The sequence below is a fragment of the Tamandua tetradactyla genome, chromosome 14, assembly GCF_023851605.1.
Source record: "Tamandua tetradactyla isolate mTamTet1 chromosome 14, mTamTet1.pri, whole genome shotgun sequence".
Classification (NCBI taxonomy): Eukaryota; Metazoa; Chordata; class Mammalia; order Pilosa; family Myrmecophagidae; genus Tamandua; species Tamandua tetradactyla.
Genome location: NC_135340.1, coordinates 52,782,629 through 52,806,601, shown reverse-complemented (window position 1 = coordinate 52,806,601; position 23,973 = coordinate 52,782,629). Strand labels below are relative to the sequence as shown.

At 36.4% G+C, this 23,973-nt stretch overlaps 1 protein-coding gene across 4 annotated transcripts in view; it reads left to right on the top strand.

The window, feature by feature from the left end:
• Positions 1-23,973, top strand: part of FSIP1 (fibrous sheath interacting protein 1) — a 213,914-nt gene that overhangs the window by 87,072 nt on the left and 102,869 nt on the right. For all 4 annotated transcript variants that reach the window (XM_077127425.1, XM_077127427.1, XM_077127424.1 and 1 more), the window contains exon 10: positions 9,150-9,290. In XM_077127425.1, coding sequence (XP_076983540.1) covers positions 9,150-9,290 — 141 coding nt within the window. The remainder of the gene's footprint in view (positions 1-9,149; positions 9,291-23,973) is intronic.

Here is a 23,973-nt window from a genome sequence, read left to right as displayed (position 1 = left end):
AATTAGTTGTAGAACAGATTTCAGAGTTTTATATGCCGAATTCATTCTATGAGGCCAACATCATCCTTAAAATCAAAGCCAAATGAAGATATCACAGGAAAACTGAAGACCAATCTCTCTTATGAATATAGATGCAAAAAATCCTCAACAAAATAGTACCAAACCAAGTCCAACAGTATAATAAAATTGTTATACACTGTGATCAAGTGGAATTTATCCCTAGTATGCAAGGTTGGTTCAATATAAGAAAATCAGTTAATGTAATACTATGCTATTTTGGTTTGCTGAAATGCCAGAATGCGATATACTAGAAATGGAATGGCTTTTAAAAATGAAGTTTATTAAGTTGCAAGTTTACAGTTCTAAGAAATGTCCAAACTAAGTCATCCTGAGAAAGACACCTTAACTCCAAAGAAAGGCTGATATCTGTTACATGGGAAGGCTCGTGACTGGCATCTGCTGATCCTCTCTTGGTTCCATTGCTTCCAGCTTCTGATGCCAGTGGTTTCCTCTCTAAACATCTGTGGGCCTTCACTTAACTCTTCCCAGACACAACTTTGAGTTCTGGCTTGCTTAGCATCTCATGGGAAGGCACAGGGCGACATCTCCTGGGTTTCAAGCATCTCTATCTAGGCATCTGCTCTCTCTCTGTCAGTACTCCAAGCATCTCTGTCAGCTCTGAAGCAACTGTTCTCCAAGCATCTGCATCTGAGATTTCTCCAAAATGTTTCCCCTTTTAAAAGGCCTCTAGTAAACTAATCAGATCCACTTTGAATGGATAGAATTACATTTCCATCTAATCAAAAGGCCATACCCACAATTGGGTGTGTCACATCTCCATGGAAACAATTCAAAATTTCTCATCCTAAACTATAGGATAGACCCTATAAGATAAGATCAGGATTAAAATGTGTTTTTTCCAGGGACATGATAGTTTCGACCGGCACAACCTCATTAACAGAATGAAGGGAAAAAACTGCATGATCATCTCAGTTGATGCAGAAAAGGCATTTGGCAAAATACAGCTTTTTTGTTTGTTTGTTTAAACAACAGGAATTTATTGGCTCATGTGTTTGAGACAAAAAGTCCAAAATCAAGTGTTCTCATGCTGGCTGCCAGCAATCCTTGAGTTTCCTTGGCTTATCTCTTCCTCCTATCACAGGGTGATACCCTTTCCTTTTCTGTTTCTGTGGCTTCCAGGTTCTCTTTATAAATCTTCCAGTAATCCAGATTAAGGCCCACCTAGTTCAGTTGGCCATACCTTAACTAAAAATAACATCTTCAAAAGGTTCTGTTTACTGTTGATTAACAGCCATGGATTAAGATCAAGAACATGTGCTTGCTCAGGTACATAATTCAACCTACCACACCTTAACAAAGGGAATGGATAGATGAAATGCAGTGATAACATTTGGAAATAATGAATTAGATTTACAGATAGTGGCATGCATAGGTCTTTAAAATGCCATGCTTGGTGAAACAAATAAGAGACAGAATGGAATAGAGAACTATTTATGTAATCAAGAAGGTGCATATGAAACTATAAATATTACAAGGACATTTACAAGCAAAATATTAATTTCAAGCACATCATGGGGATGACACGGAATAAATAAAACAGGAGAGGGAGCTTGCACAGATTAGTGATAATGTGCCTAGAACCAGGATTGTGTTTAATTTGACCCATTCCTTATGGTCCCCACTCTGCCCAACCCCAGAGAAAAGGGTGGAGTACAGCCTCCCTATAATCTCCTCCCTCCACCATCCTTGTGGTCCCTATGACCTGGTTTATTGTCTTCTAACTACAAAGAGAATCTACCTTCCAAGTGTTTCACAAAACACAACAGGCTGAAGTTCCCCACTTCTCTCAACAGCCGTTGGTGGGTATTCTGAGGAAGGGGCTGGACAACCACAGGACAGGCTATCTGCCTCACGAAGCTCTCATCACTCAGGGCCCCAGGGAGACCTTTCTCTCTCTGATTTACCACAGGGCTCCCCCAACTTCCTCAAAGAAGAGGCAGAACAAACTGCCCAAGGAAGCAGCCCTGTTTTCCAAGCCCTCGCCAGCCCAGCTGACCCAGCACCCCTTGGACCCCTACCTGAATCTGGAGGAGTCTTTACCTGTAGTGATAATACCCTTTCCCAGGGTTTGTGGGAGGGGGTTCACTGGGGACTTGAAAATAATCCATCCTAGATGCCTGGGGAGTTCCCTTGACATCCTGGGTGATGTATTTTTTAAAAAAGTATTTTTATAGAGAAATATCTACAGATGTACAGTTCAACCATATTTTACAATCAGTGACTCACAATATTATCACATAGTTGTGTATTCACCACCATGATCATTTTTAGAACATTTGCATCACTCCAGATAAAAAAATAAAAAGAAAAAAAAAAACCTCATACATCCCATACCCCTTATTCCTCCCTTTCATTGACCCACAGTATTTCAGTCTACCCGATTTTTACCCTTTATCTCCCCCTATTATTTATTTATTTATTACTCATCTGTCCATACCCTGAATGAAAGGAGCAATAGACACAGGGTTTTCATAATCAGGCAGTTACATTGTAAAAGCCGTATGCAGTCTTTTTCAAGAATCAGAACTACTGGAACACAGTTCAACAGTTTCAGGTACTTCCCTCTAGTCATTCCAATACACTGTAAACTAAAAAGGGATATCTATAGAATATCTAAGAATAACCTCCAGGATAACCTCCTGACTCTGAAATCTCTTAGCCACTAGGACTCTTTTTTGCCTCATTTTTCTCTTCCCCCTTTTGCCCAAGAAGTGTTTCTCATTCCCATGATACCAGGTCTTGGCTCATCCCCAGGAGTCAGGTCCCACGTTGCCAGGGAGATTTGCACCCCTGGGAGTCATGTCCCACATAGGGGGGAGGACAGTGAGTTCACCTCCCAAGTTGAGTTAGAGAGAGAGAGAGGCAATATCTGAGTAACAAAAGAGACTCTCCAGGGGTCAGCACCCCTTCCTGATAAAAACACTTAGAATTCTAGGAATGGAAGGAAACTTTCTCATCATGATAAAAGGCATATGTGAAAAACTCACAGATAACATCTTACTTAATGGTAAAAGACTGACAGTTTTCCCTTTAAGATCAATAACAAGATAAGCATGCCCACTGTCACAATTGTTATTCAACATTGTACTGGAAGTTCTTGCCAGAGCAGTTAGGCAAGAAAAATAAATAAAACGCATCCAAGTTGGAAAGGAAGAATTAAACTGTCCCTATTTGCAGATGACATGATCCTATATACAGAAATCCTGAAAATTCCAAAACAAAGCTCCTAGGATTAATAAAGACATTCGGAGAGTGGTGGGGTACAAGATCAATGCCTCCAAATCAGTTGTGTTTCTATACACAAGCAATGAACAATTGGAAGAAAAAATCAAGGAAAAAAATTCCATTCACTACAGCAACTAAAATCAAATATCTAGGAATAAGTATAACCAAGGCTGTAAACGACTTGTACACAGAAAACTACAAAACTTTGCTAAAAGAAATCAAAGAAGACCTAAATGAATGAATTGGAAGACTGAGTATCATTAAGATATTAGTCCTACCCAAAGCAATTTATAGATTCAGTGCAATCCCAGTTAACATTCCAGCAAACTTCTTGGCAGAAATGGAAAAACCGATCATCAAATTTTATAAAAGAAAAATGAAGCTGAAGGATTCATACTTCCTGATATTAAGACTTATCAGAAAGCTGCAGTAATCAAACCAGCATGAAACTGGCACAAGGACAGACATATAGATCAATGGAGTCAAACTGAGAGCTTAGAAATCAACCCTCATATTTATGGCCATCTGATTTTTGACCAGGGGGCAGAGACATGCAAGAGTCTCTTCTCTTCAACAAACAGACAGATGGTGTTGGGAAAACTGAATCTCCACTTACAAAAAAAAAAAAAAAAAAGAAGTTGAACCCTGTCAGGTTCTAGCTTAAGGTTTGGTTTGCTCTGGTCCAATAGCAAATTGAAAGAAAGCACGATGAGCCACTGGTAGAGTGGTCATCTTTAATTGTTCCCTCTGCTCTGCTCTGATGCTTAGAGAGCAGTAGTCCCTTATATGCTAAATTACACAAAAGTGGCACTTTACCAACAGGTGACATTCATGGGATATATAATTGGATTCATATGCTACATCACTGGTTAATAAGTTATGCTGTATCATGCTTCCCTGGGACTTCAGACCTGGATGCACTTATGGTGACCACCTTAGCAGGTTGTTTATAATAAGCAATTTCTTGGGCCCCATAGACCCCACCTCACACCATATACAAAAATCAACTAAAAATGGATCGGAGACCTAAATATAAGCGCTAGAACTATCAAACTCCTAGAAGAAAATGTAGAGAACCAGCTTCAGGACCTTGTGTGGCAATGGTTTCTTAGATTTCACACCTAAAACACAAGTACAAAAGAAAAAAAAATAGAGAAATGGGACCTCATCAAAATGAAAATCTTTTACACTTCATCATGAAAGTAAAATGAATACTGTGCTAGTTTGAAAGGATGTATGTCCTGTAGAAAAGCCATGTTTTAATCAAAATCCCATTTTGTAAAGGCAGACTAATCCTATTCAATACTGCATGTTTGAATCTGTAATTAGATCATCTCCCTGTTCTAAACTCTTGTTAAACCGGATTAGGGGAGATGTGTCTCCACCCATTTGGGTGGGTCTTGATTAGTTTCTGAAGTCCTATAAAAGAGGAAACATTTTGGAGAATGAGAGATTCGGAGAGAGCAGAGAATGCTGTAGCACCACGAAGCAGAGTCCACCAGCCAGCAACCTTTGGAGATGAAGAAGGGAAATGCCTCCTGGGGAGCTTCATGAAGCAGGAAGCCAGGAGAGAAAGCTAGCAGATGACACCGGTTTGCCATGTGCCCTTCCAGATGAGAGAGAAACCCTGTGTTTACCATGTGCCTTCTCACTTGAGAGAGAAATGCTGAACTTCATCAGCCTTCTTGGATCAAGGTATCTTTCTTTCCTTGAATGCCTGTGATTGGACATTTGTTTAACAGGGACATTTTCTCAGCCTTTGAACTGTACACTAGCAACTTATTAAATTCCCTTTTTAAAAGCCATTTGTTTCTGGTATATTGCATTCTGGCAGCTAGCAAACTAGAACAAATACCTACACAACAAGAGACAATATTTGGAAACCACATATCCAATAAAGGCTAATATCCAAAATATACAAGAAATCCTTCAATTTAACAACCAAAAGATAAAAACAACCCAATTGAAAAACAGGCAAAATATTTGAACAGACGTCTTCCAAAGAAGATAAACAAATGGCCTAAAAGCACATGAAAAGATGCCCAACATCATTAGCCATCAGGGAAGTACAAATCATAACCACAACAAGATACCATTTCACACCTATTACAGTGGCTGCTATGAAAAAAAATGGAAAATAAGAGAGGATGTGGAAAATTAGCAACACTCATTAATTGCTTGTGGGAATGTAAAATGGTGCAGCTGCTGTAGAATACAGTTTGGTGGTTCCTCAGAAAGTTAAATGTAGAACTACCATATGACCTGGCAATCCAACTACTAGGTATATACCTGAAAGAATTGAAACGAGGGACTTGGACAGATATTTGCACACAGATGTTAATAGTGGTTTTATTCACAATTGTCAAAAGATGGACACAACTCAAGTGCCCATCAGCAAATGAATGGATAAATAAAATGTGGTATATCTATACAGTGGACTATTATTCAGCTGCAAAAAGAAATGAAATCCTGATACATGTGACAGGTAGATGAACCTGAAGACATCATGTTGAGTGAAATAAGTCAGACACAAAAAAGACAAATATTTTATGATCTCACTGATTTCAAACAACTCGAATAAGCAAACTCATAGAGTCAGAATCTAAAATATAATTTACCAGAGGATGGGTGGGGATAGGGAATGGGAAGTTAAGGTTTAAAATGTACAAGGTTCCTATTTGGAAAGATGGATATATTTAGGTAATGGATGGTGGTGATAGTAGCACAGAGTTGGGAATGCAATGAACAGCACTGAAATATATATTGGAATATGATTACAAGGGTAAATGTTAGATGGTAACAGAATAACAATTTTTTTAAAATCCATAGAACTAAACTACACAAACTGTGAACCTTTAGTTGAACTTTAGTTACTAGTACAATTGTGAAAATGTGCTATCATCAATTGTTACGAATGTTCCACAGCAGTGCAACTTGTGTGGGATATGGTATATAGGAATCATGTATTTTATGCATAATTGTTCTGCAAACCCATAACTTCCCTAGTAAAGAAAAAAAAATTTTTAAAGTAAAAAAAGAAAAATACCCACATTGCTGGTATACAAGCAGATATGTAGCTAACATCTAGCCTTGAGGTAATACCTTTTAGGTATGGAGAATCACATTTTCAGATAATAATAAAAATAACCTTCATAGAATAATTTCTTTAAATTTAAAAAAGACTTTTTTGGATTATGAAATTTATAAATGCTTATTGTGGAAATATAAAAAAATAAGAAAAATAAGATAAAATAATCAAGATTTTAACCATCATGTTAATCACTGTTAAATTTCTTCCAGATTTATTTCTCTACAAATACATACACATATATATCCTATGTTAGAGTTCAATCTTTGGATTTTGAATTTAATTAAATGAAGAAACTCTAGACTGAAAGGAACATCAAGGGACATCCAGGGACTAACAGTAATGAACAGAGGGAAGAAAAAGTGTTACTGGAGATCAGGAATTGCTGGAACCATGGTTGAAGAACAGGCTGTCTGAAGTTGTAAACATACAGGGTGTGGGACAAAGAGTTAACAAACATTTCCCCCTTCAGCATGAGAATTTGACCTTTTGTTATTTTCCTAACTCTGGTTCCCAGGTAATCTGATGAAAGTTGGACTACCATCTATGTAGGTTAGTAGGCAACCTTGCTTATTGTAAAATTGACCTCTGGTTTGGGAGAATTATAAAGATTTGTTGGTAAATCATACTTTTGTCATCCCTGAGTGCAGTGATTATAATAGCCTGGCAAGTCTCTTTCAGGGACCCTGAAAGCCGTGCCTATTGAAGGGGTTTGAAGAGATGGGGCTCTGGTGAGGTATGAGATTTTAAAGCCTGGGTGGACTTCTTTCCACTTACCTGAACTGCTACAATATGGACTGCAAAAACTCCTATTGACAAGGAATACCTTATTCCGCCCTGCTGCCATCCTATGTGTCCTATCCTGTTTCCTTTTGAGTAGACAGCCCCAAGTGTGGCCTATAATAATTTTTGAATATGGATATTCAGTTGAATCTAAGAAAATGCCCCAAACGAATACTTTCAGGTCACAGCCCTGCAAAAACTGTGATGCCATAGTAGGGAGAACGGAAAAATACCTCAATCTCTCTCCCTTCTTCCCTCCAATGTCCTAATACTTTTCTCCAATAGTGGTTAAACCTAACCAAAAGACAGAGATATTTGATAATCATTTTGCAAATTCTTCTGTTGATTAATATATTTGTCTCAACTTATCTCTTACCTGAGACCCAAGCAGTAGAAGATGAGACTGAAGAGTTAGATAGAGCTAGATCATGAAAGCTTGAGGACTTTGGACCTTATTCTAAGTTTTCTATAAGAAGAATGGAATAAATGGAGAAACTGATAGCAAAGAGACCATTGGAGGAGGCTCAAGCAGTAACTTAAGTCACTAGTTCTCAAGTTCTCAAATAGTTGTGTTTTGGGTTGTTCAGTCTCCAGCCCTTGCCTACTGAATCAGACTCTCCAGGGTGGGGAATGAGCCATTGTGTTTTTTCACAGCCTCTATAGGCAATTCACTCTGTAGGTGAAGCACACTGGAGCTTTAAAACTGTTGTTTCAAGTGATTGATTATAAAGTCTGAACTAAGGCAGTGAGAATGAGAGAAGGGACTTGATTCTCTTATAAGGACTGTTATAGTTGAACTGTGTCTCCCAAAAAAGCATGTTCAAGTCCTAACCACCAGTCCCATGAATGTGACCTCAGATAGAAAAAGGATCTTTGGAGAAGTGATTAGTTAAGATCAGGCAAAATTGGATTAGAGTAGGTCTAATCCAGTCTGACTGGTGTTCTTGTAAGAAGAAAGAAATTTGCGCACAGAATTAGATCGAGAAGGAAGAACAGCATGTGATGACAGAGGCAAGAGAGTGAAGTATTGCAGCTGCAAGCCAAGGACTGCAAGGATTGCTGGCAAACCACCAGAAGCTAGAAGAGGCAAGGAAGTATTCTCCCCAGTAGGTTTCTGAGAGAACTTGGACCTGCTGATACCTTGATTTTAGACTTCAGTTTCAAACTGTGAGATGACAAATTTCTGTTGTTTGAAGCCTCCCAGCCCTAGAAAACTAAGATAGTGACCATTCTTGGAGAGCAACTGTACGTGAGGAATGAGAGGAATGGGAGGATTCTGGCTTTAACAGTCTCAAAATTGGTTCTGTGGGAGAGATGATAGAAAGTTTATTGTTAAAAAAATACCCATTTGTGTCACCTAGAAATAATATTTACCTTGGGAGAACAAGGTTTGGTAAATATAAATATTGCTGATAATACCAGTATTTTGTTTGGTGATATAATGCTTATTCTTTTCAAAGGACTGTTAACTACTTAGTCAGCTCCCATTTTGTTAGGCCTTACTATGTACTGTGATAACTTTTAGGCCAGATCTTTTTATTATTATCACTTTGCAAATGATGATGAATTTGAAGTGCCAATTGAAGTTAATTGATTTCCCTAAGGTCATCTAGTTAGAAATCAAGTGGAACCAGGATTCAAAACTCTTGGCTTTGCCAGTCAAGTTTTCTTTCCATTATTAAAGAAATGGAAACTCATGAGCAGGGAATAGAACCTAGGTCCCTATTTCTCTGCCATTGCCCTTTTTACTGTATCTTCCTGTTTTCATGATGATTGCAGAACTGAGTTTATTTCCCTACTTGTTTATTGTGCTCTAGGATCTTTTCCCCCTCAAACAGGAAAATGATAAAGAATTATAAATATTATTTTGTAGGGAAGAAATGTTGTTTGAGAACCAAGTCTCAGTTGCTTTGGAGCAGTGTGTGACAATATATCTTTAGCCTATAAATGAATTTTTTTTCTTTTAAATCAGGTAGATCATAGTAATGGTGATGACAGAAATACGGAAATAACTCCGGGAGAAAAGGTACTTCAAAATACTAAAGAGCAACGGGATCAGCAAAATCGCTTGAGAGAGATAGATGAAAAGCTGAGAAAGATGAAGGAAAATGTGGTAAGTCTTTTTCATTTAAGGTGTAATGTAAACATTGATCAGTTTGATCAGGTTATATTAAAAAGGTTCATATTCTTTAACTATTTTATCGTTTTAAATTAGTCAAGAAAATCAATGTGGGACTTTGTCAGTAAGAATTTGAATAAAAGTTAAAAATTTGATTTATAAGACAAACTAGTATTATACTTAATTTATATAACATAATAAATGTGAAATTCTATCTGAAGTCAATACTGATTCATAAGCCTAATAATATTCTTTGCCTCACATTGATATAAATGTTTTTTTTGCTGAAAAATTTGGTAGTTCTCCATAAAACCATCCTTATATATTGAATTTACAGCTTAAATACTCCAAATTTTCTTTCCTAATTCATAATTTTATTCATTAATTAAATGTTAATATCTTCTAAATCCTTCTTGAGCCTATCTCATAATTTTCTTATTCCCTACTTAATAACATAGAGTTGCTGATGAGTGAAAGCTCTTAAATCAACCAAATTATGAGCTAGTATATTCAGAACCTATTTGAAATAGTCTATAACTTTATGATTTTCCAGCTATCCATAGATGGATACTTGGCTTTTATCTCAAATTAAACATAGCAAGGCTGGATTTGTGGTTCTACCTACATCCTCTCTCCCAGGACTGGTCTCCCCATAATTGCCAGCAGTATCCATTTTTGGTCTCCTAATAAATCTCATCATGTTGCCTTTTCAAGGTTTTTTTTTTTTTAATCTTTATTTATTTATTTATTTTGAGTGAACAATTTTTATTGAAATCCTTAAAGATGAAAGAGGAGACCAAATGGTGAGTTTGGGTACTGTAACAGAAAATCTCACCCAAACACAACAAAATTCAAATTCCTATGTAATTGCTACAAGTGAATGTAAATGAACTAATCATTTTATCATAGCCTTTCTTTAATCAAGAATCAATAAAGGGAACTTACATGGCATGACAAAAGATGTGCAGAACTTAGTGAAAACACAATTTTCTTAAATTTCTCAAACGTTTCTTAAGAATGGAAAATGCGCTTGAAATGATAAAATACCACATCATTGCATGCCTCACGACATTGTTCCTTTTTGTAGCATCACAGCCTTCGTTCATAAGTATACACCATCGTTCACCATTCTACTTCTCCATCAGTGCATCCTTCAGCCACCTGCATTCATCAAGCATCATGTAGAGCGCTCAAAGGCCACAGTCCATCAACATTCTCAATTTTAGATAATTTCATTATTCCCAAGAGACAGAAAACCAATAAACCCACCCTCACCAAATAGGAGATCTAAACCTCCTCTTAACTCTTGTCCCTCACTCCATTATTTACCTCTGCTGTTACTGTGGTAGTGCTAATGGTTTCCTTTAGGACATAACTCATAGCATGCAATAGCAGTTTCCCCCCGTACCCTGGACTTTAATACTGTTTGTACAGAATCATTTCATTGAAGTAATTCTTTTAAGAACTAATTCATATTTCTAGTGTTAATTAGTGGGACACATATGTCTATACAACTCCTTTCAATCTTATTCATCTTCAATATGGTAATATTACTTATAGACCCACTAGAAAACCACCTTCACTCCTATATATTCCCTTACATTGGAGTTCTACCTCATTAGCTAATAGTTCACCCATTTCTAGCTTCTTTGTATCTTTAAGTCCCTTATATTCTGTATGAGAAGCCTCTGATTATACCTTTATGCTGGTGATAAAGTGGAATCATACAGTATCTATCCTTTTGTGTCTGACTAATTTCACTCAGCATTATGTCCTCAAGGTTCATTTATCTTGTCATGTTCTTCAGGACATCATTTTGTCTTACTGCTGCATAATATTCCATTGTATGTATATACCACATTTTGTTGGTCCACTTTTCTGTTGATGGGCATTTGATTTGTTTCCGTCTTTTGGCAATTGTGAATAATGCTGCTATGAACATTGGTGTGAAAATGTCTGTTTGTGTCATTGCTTTCAGCACTTTTGGGTATATACCAAGTAGTGTTATTGCTGGGTCTTAGGGCTACTTAATATTTAGTTTCCTAAGGAACCGCCAAACAGTCTTCCATAGTGGCTGCACCATTATACATTCCCACCAGCAGTACATAAGTGTCCCAGTTTCTCCACATCCTCTTCAACATTTATAGTTTCCTGTTTGTTTGATAGCAGCCATTCTTTTAGGTGTTAGGTGGTATCTCGTAGTCTTGATCTGCATTTCCCTTGTAGCCAATGAAAATGAGCATCTCTTCATGTGCTTTTGAGCCATCTGTATTTGTTCTTCAGAAATATGCCTATTCATATCTTTAGCCCATTTTATAATTAGGTTGTTTGCTGTTTTGTTGTTCAGTTGTATGATTTTTTTGTATATACAGGAAATCAAACCTTTGTCCGATATGTGATTTCCAAATATTTTCTCCCATTGAGTGGGCTGCCTCTTCATGTTTTTGACAAAGTCTTTTGAAGTGCAGAAGCATTTGATTTTTTTTTTCTCTTTTTTTGCATGGGCAGACTCCAGGAGTCAAAAGAAGTATTTGATTTTGAGGAGTTTCCATTTATCTATTTTTTCTTTTGTTGCTTGTATTTTGGGAGCATTACTAGGTCTTGAAGATATTTCCCTACATTTTCTTCTAGAAGCTTTATGGTGCTAGTTCTTATATTTAGGTTTTGATCCACTTTGAGTTAATTTTTGTGTAGGGTGTAAGATAGGGGTCCTCTTTCATTCTCTTGGCTATTGATACCCAGTTCTTCCATGCCCAATTATTGAAAAGAATATTTTGACCCAGTTCAGAGGATTTGGGGGCCTTGTCAAAAATCATTTGACTATATATTTGATGGTCTATTTCTGCAGTCTGAATTAGATTCCATTGGTCAATGCTTCTATTTTTTTTTTTTTTAACAGCAGACATTTACTGCCTCGTAGTTCTAGAGGCTAGATGTGTGAAATCAAGATGTTGACAGGGCCATGCTTCCTCAGAAACCCAAGGTGGGGACTCCATCCTTGTGAGGTTGTCTATACATATGTATGAAATAGCCTACTGATTTATCTGAAAGAGATTATGTTTTCTGAATGATAGCTTCTAGAAATAGCTAACTGCAGTTTTTTTCTGTATTCTCCCTCCTGCAATGGAAAATCATTTCAAGATCACTGGTTTAGGTAAAATAAGTAATCTGTGGTCATTGAATTGGCGATTTAAAGATCAAAGCCATATTCAGTCATTGGAATGGAAGGGGAAAGGGTAAACTCAAGGTAATGTTGGAGCCCTAGGGGGAATAGTCCTGGAGTCCCCTGGATCCCACAACTGATATGTCTGCAAAGGCTGGAAAAGTGACTTAATTTCTGTGTTTTATATGGTAGGCTGAGGATGCAGATACACATTTACCTTGACCAAGTAATTGGTTCAAGGAGTGGGTTGGGGTTTTACTTGCAGGTCGTGGTGTTGGGGTTGTGATAACAATGAATTATTAGGAACTAAAGGAAGTAGACACAATAAAAATGAAACTGAGGTTCACAAACTAAATATGAAATTTAGTAGGCATACATGGCCCTGAAAACCAGCTGCACAAAGTAGAAGGATAAACCATTGCTGCTAGAACAGCATATGCAAAAAATATCTTTGGAATTTGCTCAGAGTAAGCTATGTGATGTAGGTGTTATGCCATACATTAAGGGAGAGGTAAACAGATGGGATCATATTTGGATAGTAAAGTAGCCAGAATGGGGAAGAGATTTAAAACAAGGTCATATGAAGGATTGCTGATGGGACTGAAGAAGAAGAAGAAACTAGCATGTGTGTGTTGTGCTGTGGGGGTGGGATGGGGGTGTGGGGAAGGGTTGGTAGAAAAATTCCACATGATCACTTTCCAAAGGGATTTAAAGAACTATGATTTGAAGTATTAAGTTTATTCTTTATAGTGTAGGGGAAAAGAAGTATGGTGATTGGGAGGCCACAAAGAGACTGATTTCTGGTAAATATTAACGTAGAAAGTTAGAATTATCTCAGTGGGAATAGTCTGTGTGGGGTAAAGTATTCAAATTAGGCTGTAGTAACACTTGTTGGGTGAGGGGGAGAGGATTGAGGTATCTGAAGGGTGACTGGATGGTCCAGATCAGTTTCTCAAACATTAATAGTGAACAGATCCCTTTCACAGAGGAAAAGAAAAACCCAATTCTTATGATTCCTAAGAAGTTGTCCTCAAATCATTGGGAGGGGTAGTGGGGTCTTGGACAATTGTTTCAGGTAGCCCGACTTAGCGAATTACTGACTGAAACTGAAGATGTCTTTAAATTGTGACGTACCATTACTCTTTTTAATTATTAAAGTTTTAACATTACTAAAATCATTGCTAACTAAAGGTAAATGGAAAGCTTTAAAATTTTTCTCATGAATTGTCCAGATTCCCAAGAATATGACTGTGTATTCTCAAAGGTTTGTGAATACAAATTGAAAAACACTGGTCTGGACGACTTTTTTTTCAGGTCTCTAACAGATCTAGATTCTGTAGTTATTTAAGTTGGTACCTTAAGTGGTTTCTGAAGTAGACCGCTGATAGGGAAAACCGCTAAAGGTCTCTTAAATCTTTTTCTTTTTTAACTTTTTATTTTGAAATAGTTTCAAACTTATGAGAGAGTTGCAAAAATAATACAAACCCCATAAAAAGAACTCCAGCATACTCTATTCCCCCAGATACCCATACCCATCAAACTTAACATTTGACCACTTTGCCATCTGTCCCTCCCTCTCTTCTTCCTTCTGTGTTTATCTGTCTGTCTTTCTGTCTGTCCCTCCCTCTCTTCTTCCTTTTATGTTTATCTATCTGTCTGTCTTTCTATCTATCTTAAATTTTCAGAACGTGAGGGCAGATTACACATATCGTATTCTTTTTCATGTACATTTCCTATGAAGAAGGCTATTTGCATATGTAGGAACCTTAAGTGTAGTTATCGAGTTTAAAAAAATTTATCAATGATATAAAGCTTGCATTTTATATTCCAAGCTTTTTCTTATGACCTGCCAATGTCCTTTTGAGCCTTTCCCCTCCATTCTTAGATCCCATTCAGGATCATGCACTGCATTTAATTGGCATTAGCTCTTTAGTTTTTCTTTTTTTTTTTAAATTGTGATAACATATATAAAACATAAATCTTCCTATCCTTACCTGTCCCAAGCATACCTGTTCTAGTTTGCATGCTGCAGAATGCAATATACTAGAAATGGAACAACTTTTAAAAAGGGGAACTCATTAAGTTTCAAGTTTACAGTTCTGGGGCCATGAAAATGTTCAAATTAAAGCTATGAAAATGTCCAAATTAAGACACCAGCGAGGTTACCTTCACTCAGGAAATGCCAATGAAGTTCAGGGTTTCCTCTCTGCTGTAAGGGTACATGGTGACGTCTGCTAGCTTTCTCTCCTGGATTCTTGTTTCATGAAGCTCTCCTGGGGGCATTTTCCTTCTTCATCTGCAAAGATCTCTGGCTGCATGGGCTCTAAAACTTTTTCCAAAATGGTTCCCTCTGAAAGGGCTCCAGTAAGCAACCTTCCCTTGAATGGGTGGTAACACATCTTCATGGAAACCATCGAATCAAAAGTTACCACCCATAATTGGGTGGGTTACAATCTCCATGGAAACAATCAGAAAGGTCCCACCCAGTAATATTGAATGAAGATTAAAGAACATAGCTTTTGTGGGGTACACAACATATTCAAACTGGCAGTATACACCGTTCCGTGAGATTATTCACATTCACAGTGTTGCAGTACCTTCACCACTATCCATTACTAGAGTTTTCTCTTCACCTCAAATAGAAATCTTATACTCATTTTTCATTAGCTCATCATTACCCTTGCCTCTGCCCCTGGTAACCTGTACTCTACTGTCTGTCTCTCTGACTTTACACATTCTGGTATTTTCTTTATGGTTACCATTGGGCTTAAATTTAACATCCCAAATCTATACTAATTTTGTTTAACTTGATAGCAACTTCAATATCATGCATAAATTTGTTCCTATACCCCTCTATCCCTCCACTTTTATGTAGTTCTTGTCACAAATGACATATTTATATATTATGAGTCTAAAACCATTGATTTATCATTATATTTTATGCATTTGCCTTTTAGACACCATAGGAAGTAAAAAGTGGAACTATAAATAAAAAAAAAAAACAGAAGTACTGATATTTATTTTTATCCTTGAACTAACAAAAAGCAAAACAAATAAGGAAAAAAGAAAACACCTTTCCCAGTCTTTTCAGATTGGCCTGTGCTGGTGCTGTCCTTCAGGGCTTTTGATAAAATCAGCTTAGAGAATAGCTTCAGGCCAGAGTATAGAGGCCTCTTGGGTCCTTTCTGTGCATGTGTCTTGATTTGGGCTTATACATTTGGCCCTAGGAATTCTCTGTTTACATGGATACAAATGTTCCCTCTTCCCTAGGAAGCAGTTTCTCATGGTCCAGTGTACTGCCCTGTATGTCCTACAGCCAGCAATCCCTTGCCCCAGGCGGCACAACTTGACTGCTTTCCCACAGTATTCAGTAGGAGAGCCCTGTATATTGCCTTCTACAGGCAGGACAAGTTCTGGGACAATGAGTTCCCCTGGCCACCACCAGATAGGTTTGACAAAACATACATGTTACCAGTATGTGCATGAGGGTGACTCTCTCCCCTCTGCAACCAGGACTAAAGATCTACAATGGTAGTGTGAGCCGGTGAGGGATGGGAGAAGGGTTATAAGGGTGTCAAGCGATCCTACTGCTTTTATAGTGGCCTTTTTCGTGATACGGTACTCTTATTTGCTCCCGCAATCCTTTAACTTTTTTTCTGGAGCTCTGAGAAAGAGGTTTCTGTTCTTACTGGTTGTTCAAAGCTTCTGTTGGGGACAAAGCCCTGAAGCTTCTCATTATACTATTTTGATTCGAACTTTAAATCTTTTCTTTTTTTTTTACATGGGCAGGCTCCAGGAATCAAACTGGGGTCTCCAGCATGGCAGGCAAGAACTCTGCCACTGCGCCACCATTGCCTGCCCTTTTTTTTTTTTTTTTTTTTTTGATGCATTAAATACAAGAGACTGAAGTGGCCAGGATTTAGACTTGAAGTAAAAATAATAATTTTAAAACTCCTTTGAAAAAAAGTCTGAAAAGTTTTTTCCTATTTGAAGAAATTTAGACATAAATTATATATGTGTGTGTGTGTGCTTTGCTCAGAAATATGGAAACACTTTCTTGATGTACTTTCATTATGATACAAAGGTGCAAGAAGATAGTAGGTCAGATATCTGGAAAAATACAAAGTAGTAAAAGAAAGGTCAAAATAATCTTCTTAACACTGAGGTAGAAAAGAGGAAGAGAGTAACGCTAGAGAAGAAAGACCAGGCAGAAATTAGGAGAATGCGTATTAAGTGTTCTTATTTGTTTAGTCATGTAAATAAATAGCAGGAAGCTAAAACCATCTTGAGGGAAGGTCCGGGATAAAGGGTGCTTCTGTCATTCACACAGCACTGTGATTAATGTTCTTCTAAGTCTCTAAACTATTTCAAGTAATTATTATGGGTCCAAAATTCAGTTACAAAATAGAATAGCTAATTATAATGACAGTAACATATTGCGTCTGACTGAGGTTTTGTCCTAGACCATTCATCATAATATGGTAGGCTAAAGTTGAAATGTAGAAGGTGTAGTCATTGGTACTGAGATTTAAATAGTACTTTTTAGCATTTGTGTATGTGAGACTTGATTTGTTCCTCTCAGTGTACCAAGCATTTTACTTTGACTCTGTGATTATAGATCTCTAACATACCATCACTATTATTATGTCTCATAACTATATTATATATAATGCGTATATGTTATATTATGTGATATTATATAAACATGTGATATTATATATAATATATATATATTATATATATATAATATATTTTATATATTATGTAACTATATAAATAGTATTTAGCAACATGTACTATCTCAGGGTGTTGTTTTCATATAAATGAGAATTTTTCTGCCATCCTTATGTCATATTGGTATTACCTTGTTCTGTCTTGATCTAGGCAGCTTGTGAGTGGTGAGTGTGTGGAGGTTCTGTGCTTGTAGCTGTGTTTTACACGTTGGGGGAAGATTGGTTCTACCTCTTGCTAATTGGTTCCTTTGGGTTTGTGCATTTCATTGGCTTTGGCCACAGATAAGAGTTTCTCTGTCAGGAGAACTTCTGATTTGGAAATATTTTGATTATGATAAAATCAATTGACAATGGAAATAGTCATTTTCGTAGACTAGGCAGCACAAGACAAACCCAGAGACAACGTTCCAAGGTAATGACTCAGTTGAGGTTGGAAACCCTAGCTTTGAAATGGAGCCAGTCAACATGCTTTGGAATCTTCTCTGAAGATTCCTTAACAGTCCACCAAAAATAGATAAAACTGGTAATAAGTTGATGCAGGGATGAGGAGAGGTTAGGTGATTGCAATGGAAGATCAAGGGGGTGAGGGAATTGATACTTGTGAGATACTTGAGGAAAACAAAAAAAAGAGAAACAAATGTACTATGAGTACCCTAGATATCAGCTGTGACCCCTTTGCCCATCTTTACTCCAATTTCACAACTTACTGTACATATATATAATAATACACAAGGGGGCCATCAAAAGACTGAAGCCATATCTTGAAAAGACATCCTTGAAAAAGAACATGTTGCAGAAGACTATGATTACTTGATTCCATTTTTATAAAAAAAAAATCATAGGAAAACCCTGGAACAATATACACCAAATGCTTAGCAATGCGTAATTTTAGCAGAGAAGGGATTGAATGGGAAGGTGAGAAAAGAAAATCCACATTTTATAAAATAAGCTTTTTAAAGGGAAAATATATTAGGATAATGGGTGATTTTTATATTATTACTTGTGCTTTTTAATATCCCAGAATTTCCATAAAATACAGAAAGCACTGATGCATGCAATAGATCACTACTTATTGTCTCTTAGTAATTTGGCTTTATGTGTTTAGAAAAATAGAGACTAAATTATCACAAGAAATAAATATGTAATCTTGCCAGTGATTAAAATTCATATTCAAATAAATTTTAGGCACAGCGCGCACCCATCAAACCAGCAAAAATAATGATAAAATGTGACATAAATACGTGTTAAAGGCAGTAGAGTAGAGGTGGGGACAACAATATTTGAACCTTATAATAGTTTTTAAAATTGGTTGTCTTCTCCTCTGGAAGCAATCAGTCAATAAATACAACAATAACTATAATGCTATTGTATCTTTTGACCTGTATAATTCCACTGTTGGGAATATTTTCAAAGATATAACCCCCAAGAAAAACCAAACTTAACAAAACAGAAAACAACTCAAATGCTCTCAAATAGAAAAAGGACAAAGCAACTTATATAACATTAGCCCATTTAGCATTATGGTAGATGATAAAAACAACAAGTGTATGGACTTTATCAGTACAGGATCTTCAAATGGAAATGGGTGGTAGAAAATATAAAAATAAAAATTCCACATAGAATGTAAGTATCAATTATAACCTTGCAAAGTATATGTATGTATGCTGACAACAATCTTAAGGGAAATAGAATTTAAGTAATTGCTTATTATACTAGATTTTTTCCCCCTTTCTATTAAGTGGCCTTAATTCTTTCCTTTTTTTTTTTTTTTGGCCTTTTTTCTTAATGGAGAAAGGAGTCGTAATTGAGGAACTTTTACCATTTCATTATTTTTTAGAGGTGTTTTACCCCTTTCAATATAGGTGTAGTTAAAAAATGATGTACATTTTGGGTAACTTAAATAAATAGTAACAATGATTCATGTTTAGTCTATTTTTTCTGAGATATTGAGTGTCCCTGTGATAATAAAACTAAGGATTTTTTTTTAAAAAATAAAGAACATCTTTAATTTCTAGAATTAGGTTAAAATGACTTTAAGGAAGTTATATAATCTACCTTTCAGAAATCTAATGGATTTCGTTTTAGTTTTTGCATTTAAGAAAAATCCACCAATCTGATTTCATCTCCTTGAAACCCATAATGGTAAAATAGTCTCAAAGATGTTTTGTTAGGAAAAGCTTTCCATGGCTCCAGTCATTGTAAATGTATTGACCACAGTTTTTAGGTCTTTATTGTGTCTCTTTTTGATTCTCAGTTTGAACTTCATTCATTTTTTTCATCATTTGTAGTCTCTGCTATTTCTTTCCACATTCTTTCCCTTTTTGGTTTCCTGGAAACCATTGAATTTGGCCTTGTTTGGTGAACTGCATTGTCATTATTGCATCAAAATGTTTAGCACCCTAAGCTCTGTTGCTGAGCATTGAGAGTAAGAATGTGATACACAAAGGATGATAAATCTTTGTGTTCTGATTCTTATTTCAGTATGCTCTTGACATTTAACCTGTCACAAGGATACAGGGATTACAATCAGAAGACTGGACGGTTTCTTCTGCTCAAAGAATGGATGGAGGATTTGCTTTCAATTGTTAAATGTACTATATAGAACCAGAATTATAGAATTTGAGCCCTGGAAGGGGCTTTAGAGGTCAAGTGGGCCAGTTCCTTGGTTATAGAAACAAAAGTCTTGAACAGCAAAATAGTTTTCCAGAGGCTCACAGTTAATTAGTATTGTAGGTTGGGCCAATCACCAATTCTTCTGATACCTCAACTTGTGAACTTTTCATTAAATCCAACCTCCTTGAGTCACACCTGCATAGTTCAGTTGATTTTCAGCCAAGATTTGTGGCCATCCACATAGGTAGTCTTCATTCTAAAACCATATTCAACAGAACCCAAACAAATCTATTATGGTTGTTGTTAAACTGGAAAACCAACTGGTATGCTTTAGTATTCATATATTAACTAAGGCCTGCGTTGGGAAAGTAGTTAATAGTCTCTCATTCATATTATTATTCAAAGCTGTAGAAATTGTTTTTTTGAGATAGGGAATAGAAAGTCAAGGCTTAAAATTTACAGGGTTCCTCTTTGTAATGATGGTAATATTTTGATAATGATGGTGGTAATGGTAGTGGTACAACACTGTGAACCTAATTAACAATACTGAAATATATATCTGAATATGATTAAAAGGGGGAGAAGTTGGATTGTATATATGGTAAAAGAACACATTTTTAAAAAAATCTGTGGCTCTACAATACACAAACAGAAGACCTTAGGTTAAACTGTGAACTATAGTTAATAGTACAACTATGAAAATGTGCTTTTATCAGTGATAAGAAATGTCCCACATCAGTGCAAGGTGTTGGTGGTGGGATGGTGTAATGGGAATCCTGTATTTTATACATAATTATTCTGTAAACGTACAACTTCTATAATAAATAAAAATTAAAAAGAATTAAAAACCAAAAAAGCCCTCTAGACATTATTTAAATCTTTTCCTTATTTATAACAGCTTTTAAGAAGATGGATAAAATGGAAACATTGACACATAAAATTAATAGTTTTGTAGAGGGAACATGCTTTGTATTCTGCCTTCTATAGGTGATGGCAGGTGTATGCAATAATGATGTAAAATATTTGATTATGAAATTAAAAAAATTTTTTAAAAATTATTTTTGTTTTTATTTTTTTGCATGGGCAGGCACCAGGAATTGAACCCTGGTCTTTGGCATGGCAGGTGAAATGGTGATGAAATTTTGACAGTGAGATTTGCACATTAACAATTAAGCGAATGTTTAAAAATTTGTTCTTGTGATTGTAAGCAAAGAAACAGTTTGAAACAGACCTAAGTAAAACATAAAATTTTCAGACACATTTATATATTTCTCTATCTTTGATTGAGAAATCTGGATAAAACTCTTTGCAGTTGAATATTACCATTTAATGATTGAGAAACGCTACATAGAATAATTCCAGGCACATGGCTGATGTTCAAGAATTATTCTGTAATGAATAAATGAACCAGTAACATTGAAAAGTTACTGGATCTGTGCACTATTTTAATATAGTCTAGGACAAATTGAAAACACAATTAGCTGGAGTGCTTTGGGAAGAAGGAGTTAAGGATAATTGGATTTTTTTTTTTTACATGGGCAGTCACCAGGAATCGAACCCAGGTCCTCTGGCATGGCAGGCAAGCATTCTTGCCTGCTGAGCCACCGTGGCCCGCCCTGGATAATTGGATTTTTAAATTTAGTTTGTCTCAATTACTTCTAATCCATTTCTAAAATATATTAGTAAAGTTCAGTTTTAAATCCATTTGGGACATGAGGGTATATAAGTACAACTTGTATTCTGTCTATACTTTAAAAAATTTATCTAAAAATGATTAAAGATTTTGCTTTATTAGCATGTATTATGATAATATAGACTTGATATTGTTATTGAAGGTATATGAACTGAATGATTATTTGTCATATATTGAGAGTCATCTTAAAAATGAAATTTTGGGGCAGTGCAAGGGTAACTCAGCGATAGAATTCTTGCCTGCCATGTGGGAGAACCGGGTTCGGTTCCTGGACCCTGCACTTCCCCCACACAAAAAAGAAATTTTGATGGAAATTTTGCTCTATAATATTGCTTGTTTTCCTTAAAACTTTATTGTTGAGCAGAAGCTCTAGAAATAAGTGATAAGGCTAATTAAGTTATAGCATAGCTCGTCTTTTGCTTTCTGTATTAGTTCATTGGTTGAGGCCATGTGCCATAGGTGAAGTTACATGGAAGAAGTACATATTCATGCTTCAAGAAATAAGCAGATAGTTGTTTGTTAAGGGTATAATTAAAATAATTACATAGAATTAAATAAAATTAGTATTATAAAATAATTTATAGTGTATATATAAATTATCATATATATATGACATTTAATCAGTATAGCATTTATTTACATAAAATTAGAATGTTAACTTTATATCTTGGCTCCATATTTATAGGACAATTTTAAAAGGCATAGCATAATAATAATAAATCAAGAGCGACATCTCTGTGGGCCATAAATACAATAGAAATACAAACTTAGCAAGACTGGAGCTAGAATTTTGATTAATGTGAAGTCCAAGTGACCTGTGTGAGGCAGGGGAATAGAACCAGTCTCCGATGTGAAACTGGGGGCCAGTGTGGGATTTCCACATCTATGGGTGGAAGTTGAAAAAAGCTGAAACAAACTAAAAATACTGCCTGCATTTGTGAATTATGTGAAGCTTCATGCCTAGAAATAGGAGAAAGACAACATAGCTGTGCTGGTTTGAAAGGATATATGAACCCTAGAAAAGCCATGTTTTAATCAAAATCCCATTTCGTAAAGGCAGAATAATCCCTATTCAATACTATTAGTTTGAAATTGTAATAAGATCATCTCCCTGGAGATGTGATTTAATCAAGAGTGGTTGTTAAACTGGATTAGGTGATGACATGTCTGCACCCATTGGGGTGGGTCTTCATAAGTCTCTGGAGTCCTACAAAGAGGAAACATTTTGGAGAATAAGAGATTCAGAGAGAGCAGAGAAGAACAACATAGCCACAAGAAGCAGAGAGTTCACAAACCAGAGACCTTTGGAGATGAAGAAGGAAAATGCCTCCCGGAGAGCTTCATGAAACAGGAAGCCAGGAGAGAAAGCTAGCAGATGACGCCTTGCTCGCCATGTACCCTTCCAGCTGAGAGAGAAGCCCTAACTGTGTTCGCCATGTGCCTTCTCACTTGAGAGAGAAACCCTGGACTTCATCAGCCTTCTTGAACCAAGGTATCTTTCCCTGGATGAATGCCTTTGATTGGACTTCTCTATAGATTTGTTTTAACTGGGACATTTTCTCGACCTTAGAACTGTAAAGTAGCAACTTATTCAATTCCCTCTTTTAAAAGCCATTCTGTTTCTGGTATATTGCATTCCAGCAGCTTAGCAAACTAAAACAATAGCCTTGCAGCAACCACCTGGACCAAGTCTCTTGGAGGAAGAGTTCTAGTACTAGTAGAGCCAACCTAAAAATGCTGAATAAAATGTTTTGTTTTGTTTTTTTTTAAGTTGCTTATAAGCTTGACTAAGTTGGCAGAAAAGGAGAAGAATTCCTTGGAGAACAGAAATGAACAGACAGAATGAATGAGGAGGGATAAGTGACCACTAAAGCCAGTGCTTGTACGTGAGGTATCTGTTGCTCTCTAATGGCCTAAAGGTTGGATTTTAGCAGACCATATGTAGGAATTCAGGAAACAGAGCCTGAGGCTGCCCTGGATTGGAGGTCAAATCAGAACCTCCACATGAAGTTGGCACTCCAAAGGGCTAAACCCCCCGTAGATGAACTACGACAAATCTATACTAGAGGTGGAATGATATATATTCCTGTCTCTGCTTTGGTTCTGGGTAAAATGGACAGAAACGTCTCCAATGAGAATTCCTGACTGTAGCCTGCATGAAGTTTGGTTTGGTGTTTTTGAGTTCATGCTACTTGTGGGGACTGAAAATTCCCAAGCTAAAGTTTAGTTGAAAGTGGTCTTAGGTGGCTATATTCCCAAATTCCTAGTAGAAGGAAAGGGAAATCTCTGTGGAGGAACATAATTATCTAGACTTCAAACAGTTCCCACAAATAAGATGTAAAGGTCCATGAGTTCACAATGAAGAACACCCTACCCCCTCCCACCTGGTCTGCCTGCCAAACACATGAGGAAATAACTACTATGAGTAAGAATTAATAGAAAAACAAACTATAGGATTAATTCTACAAAGACTGG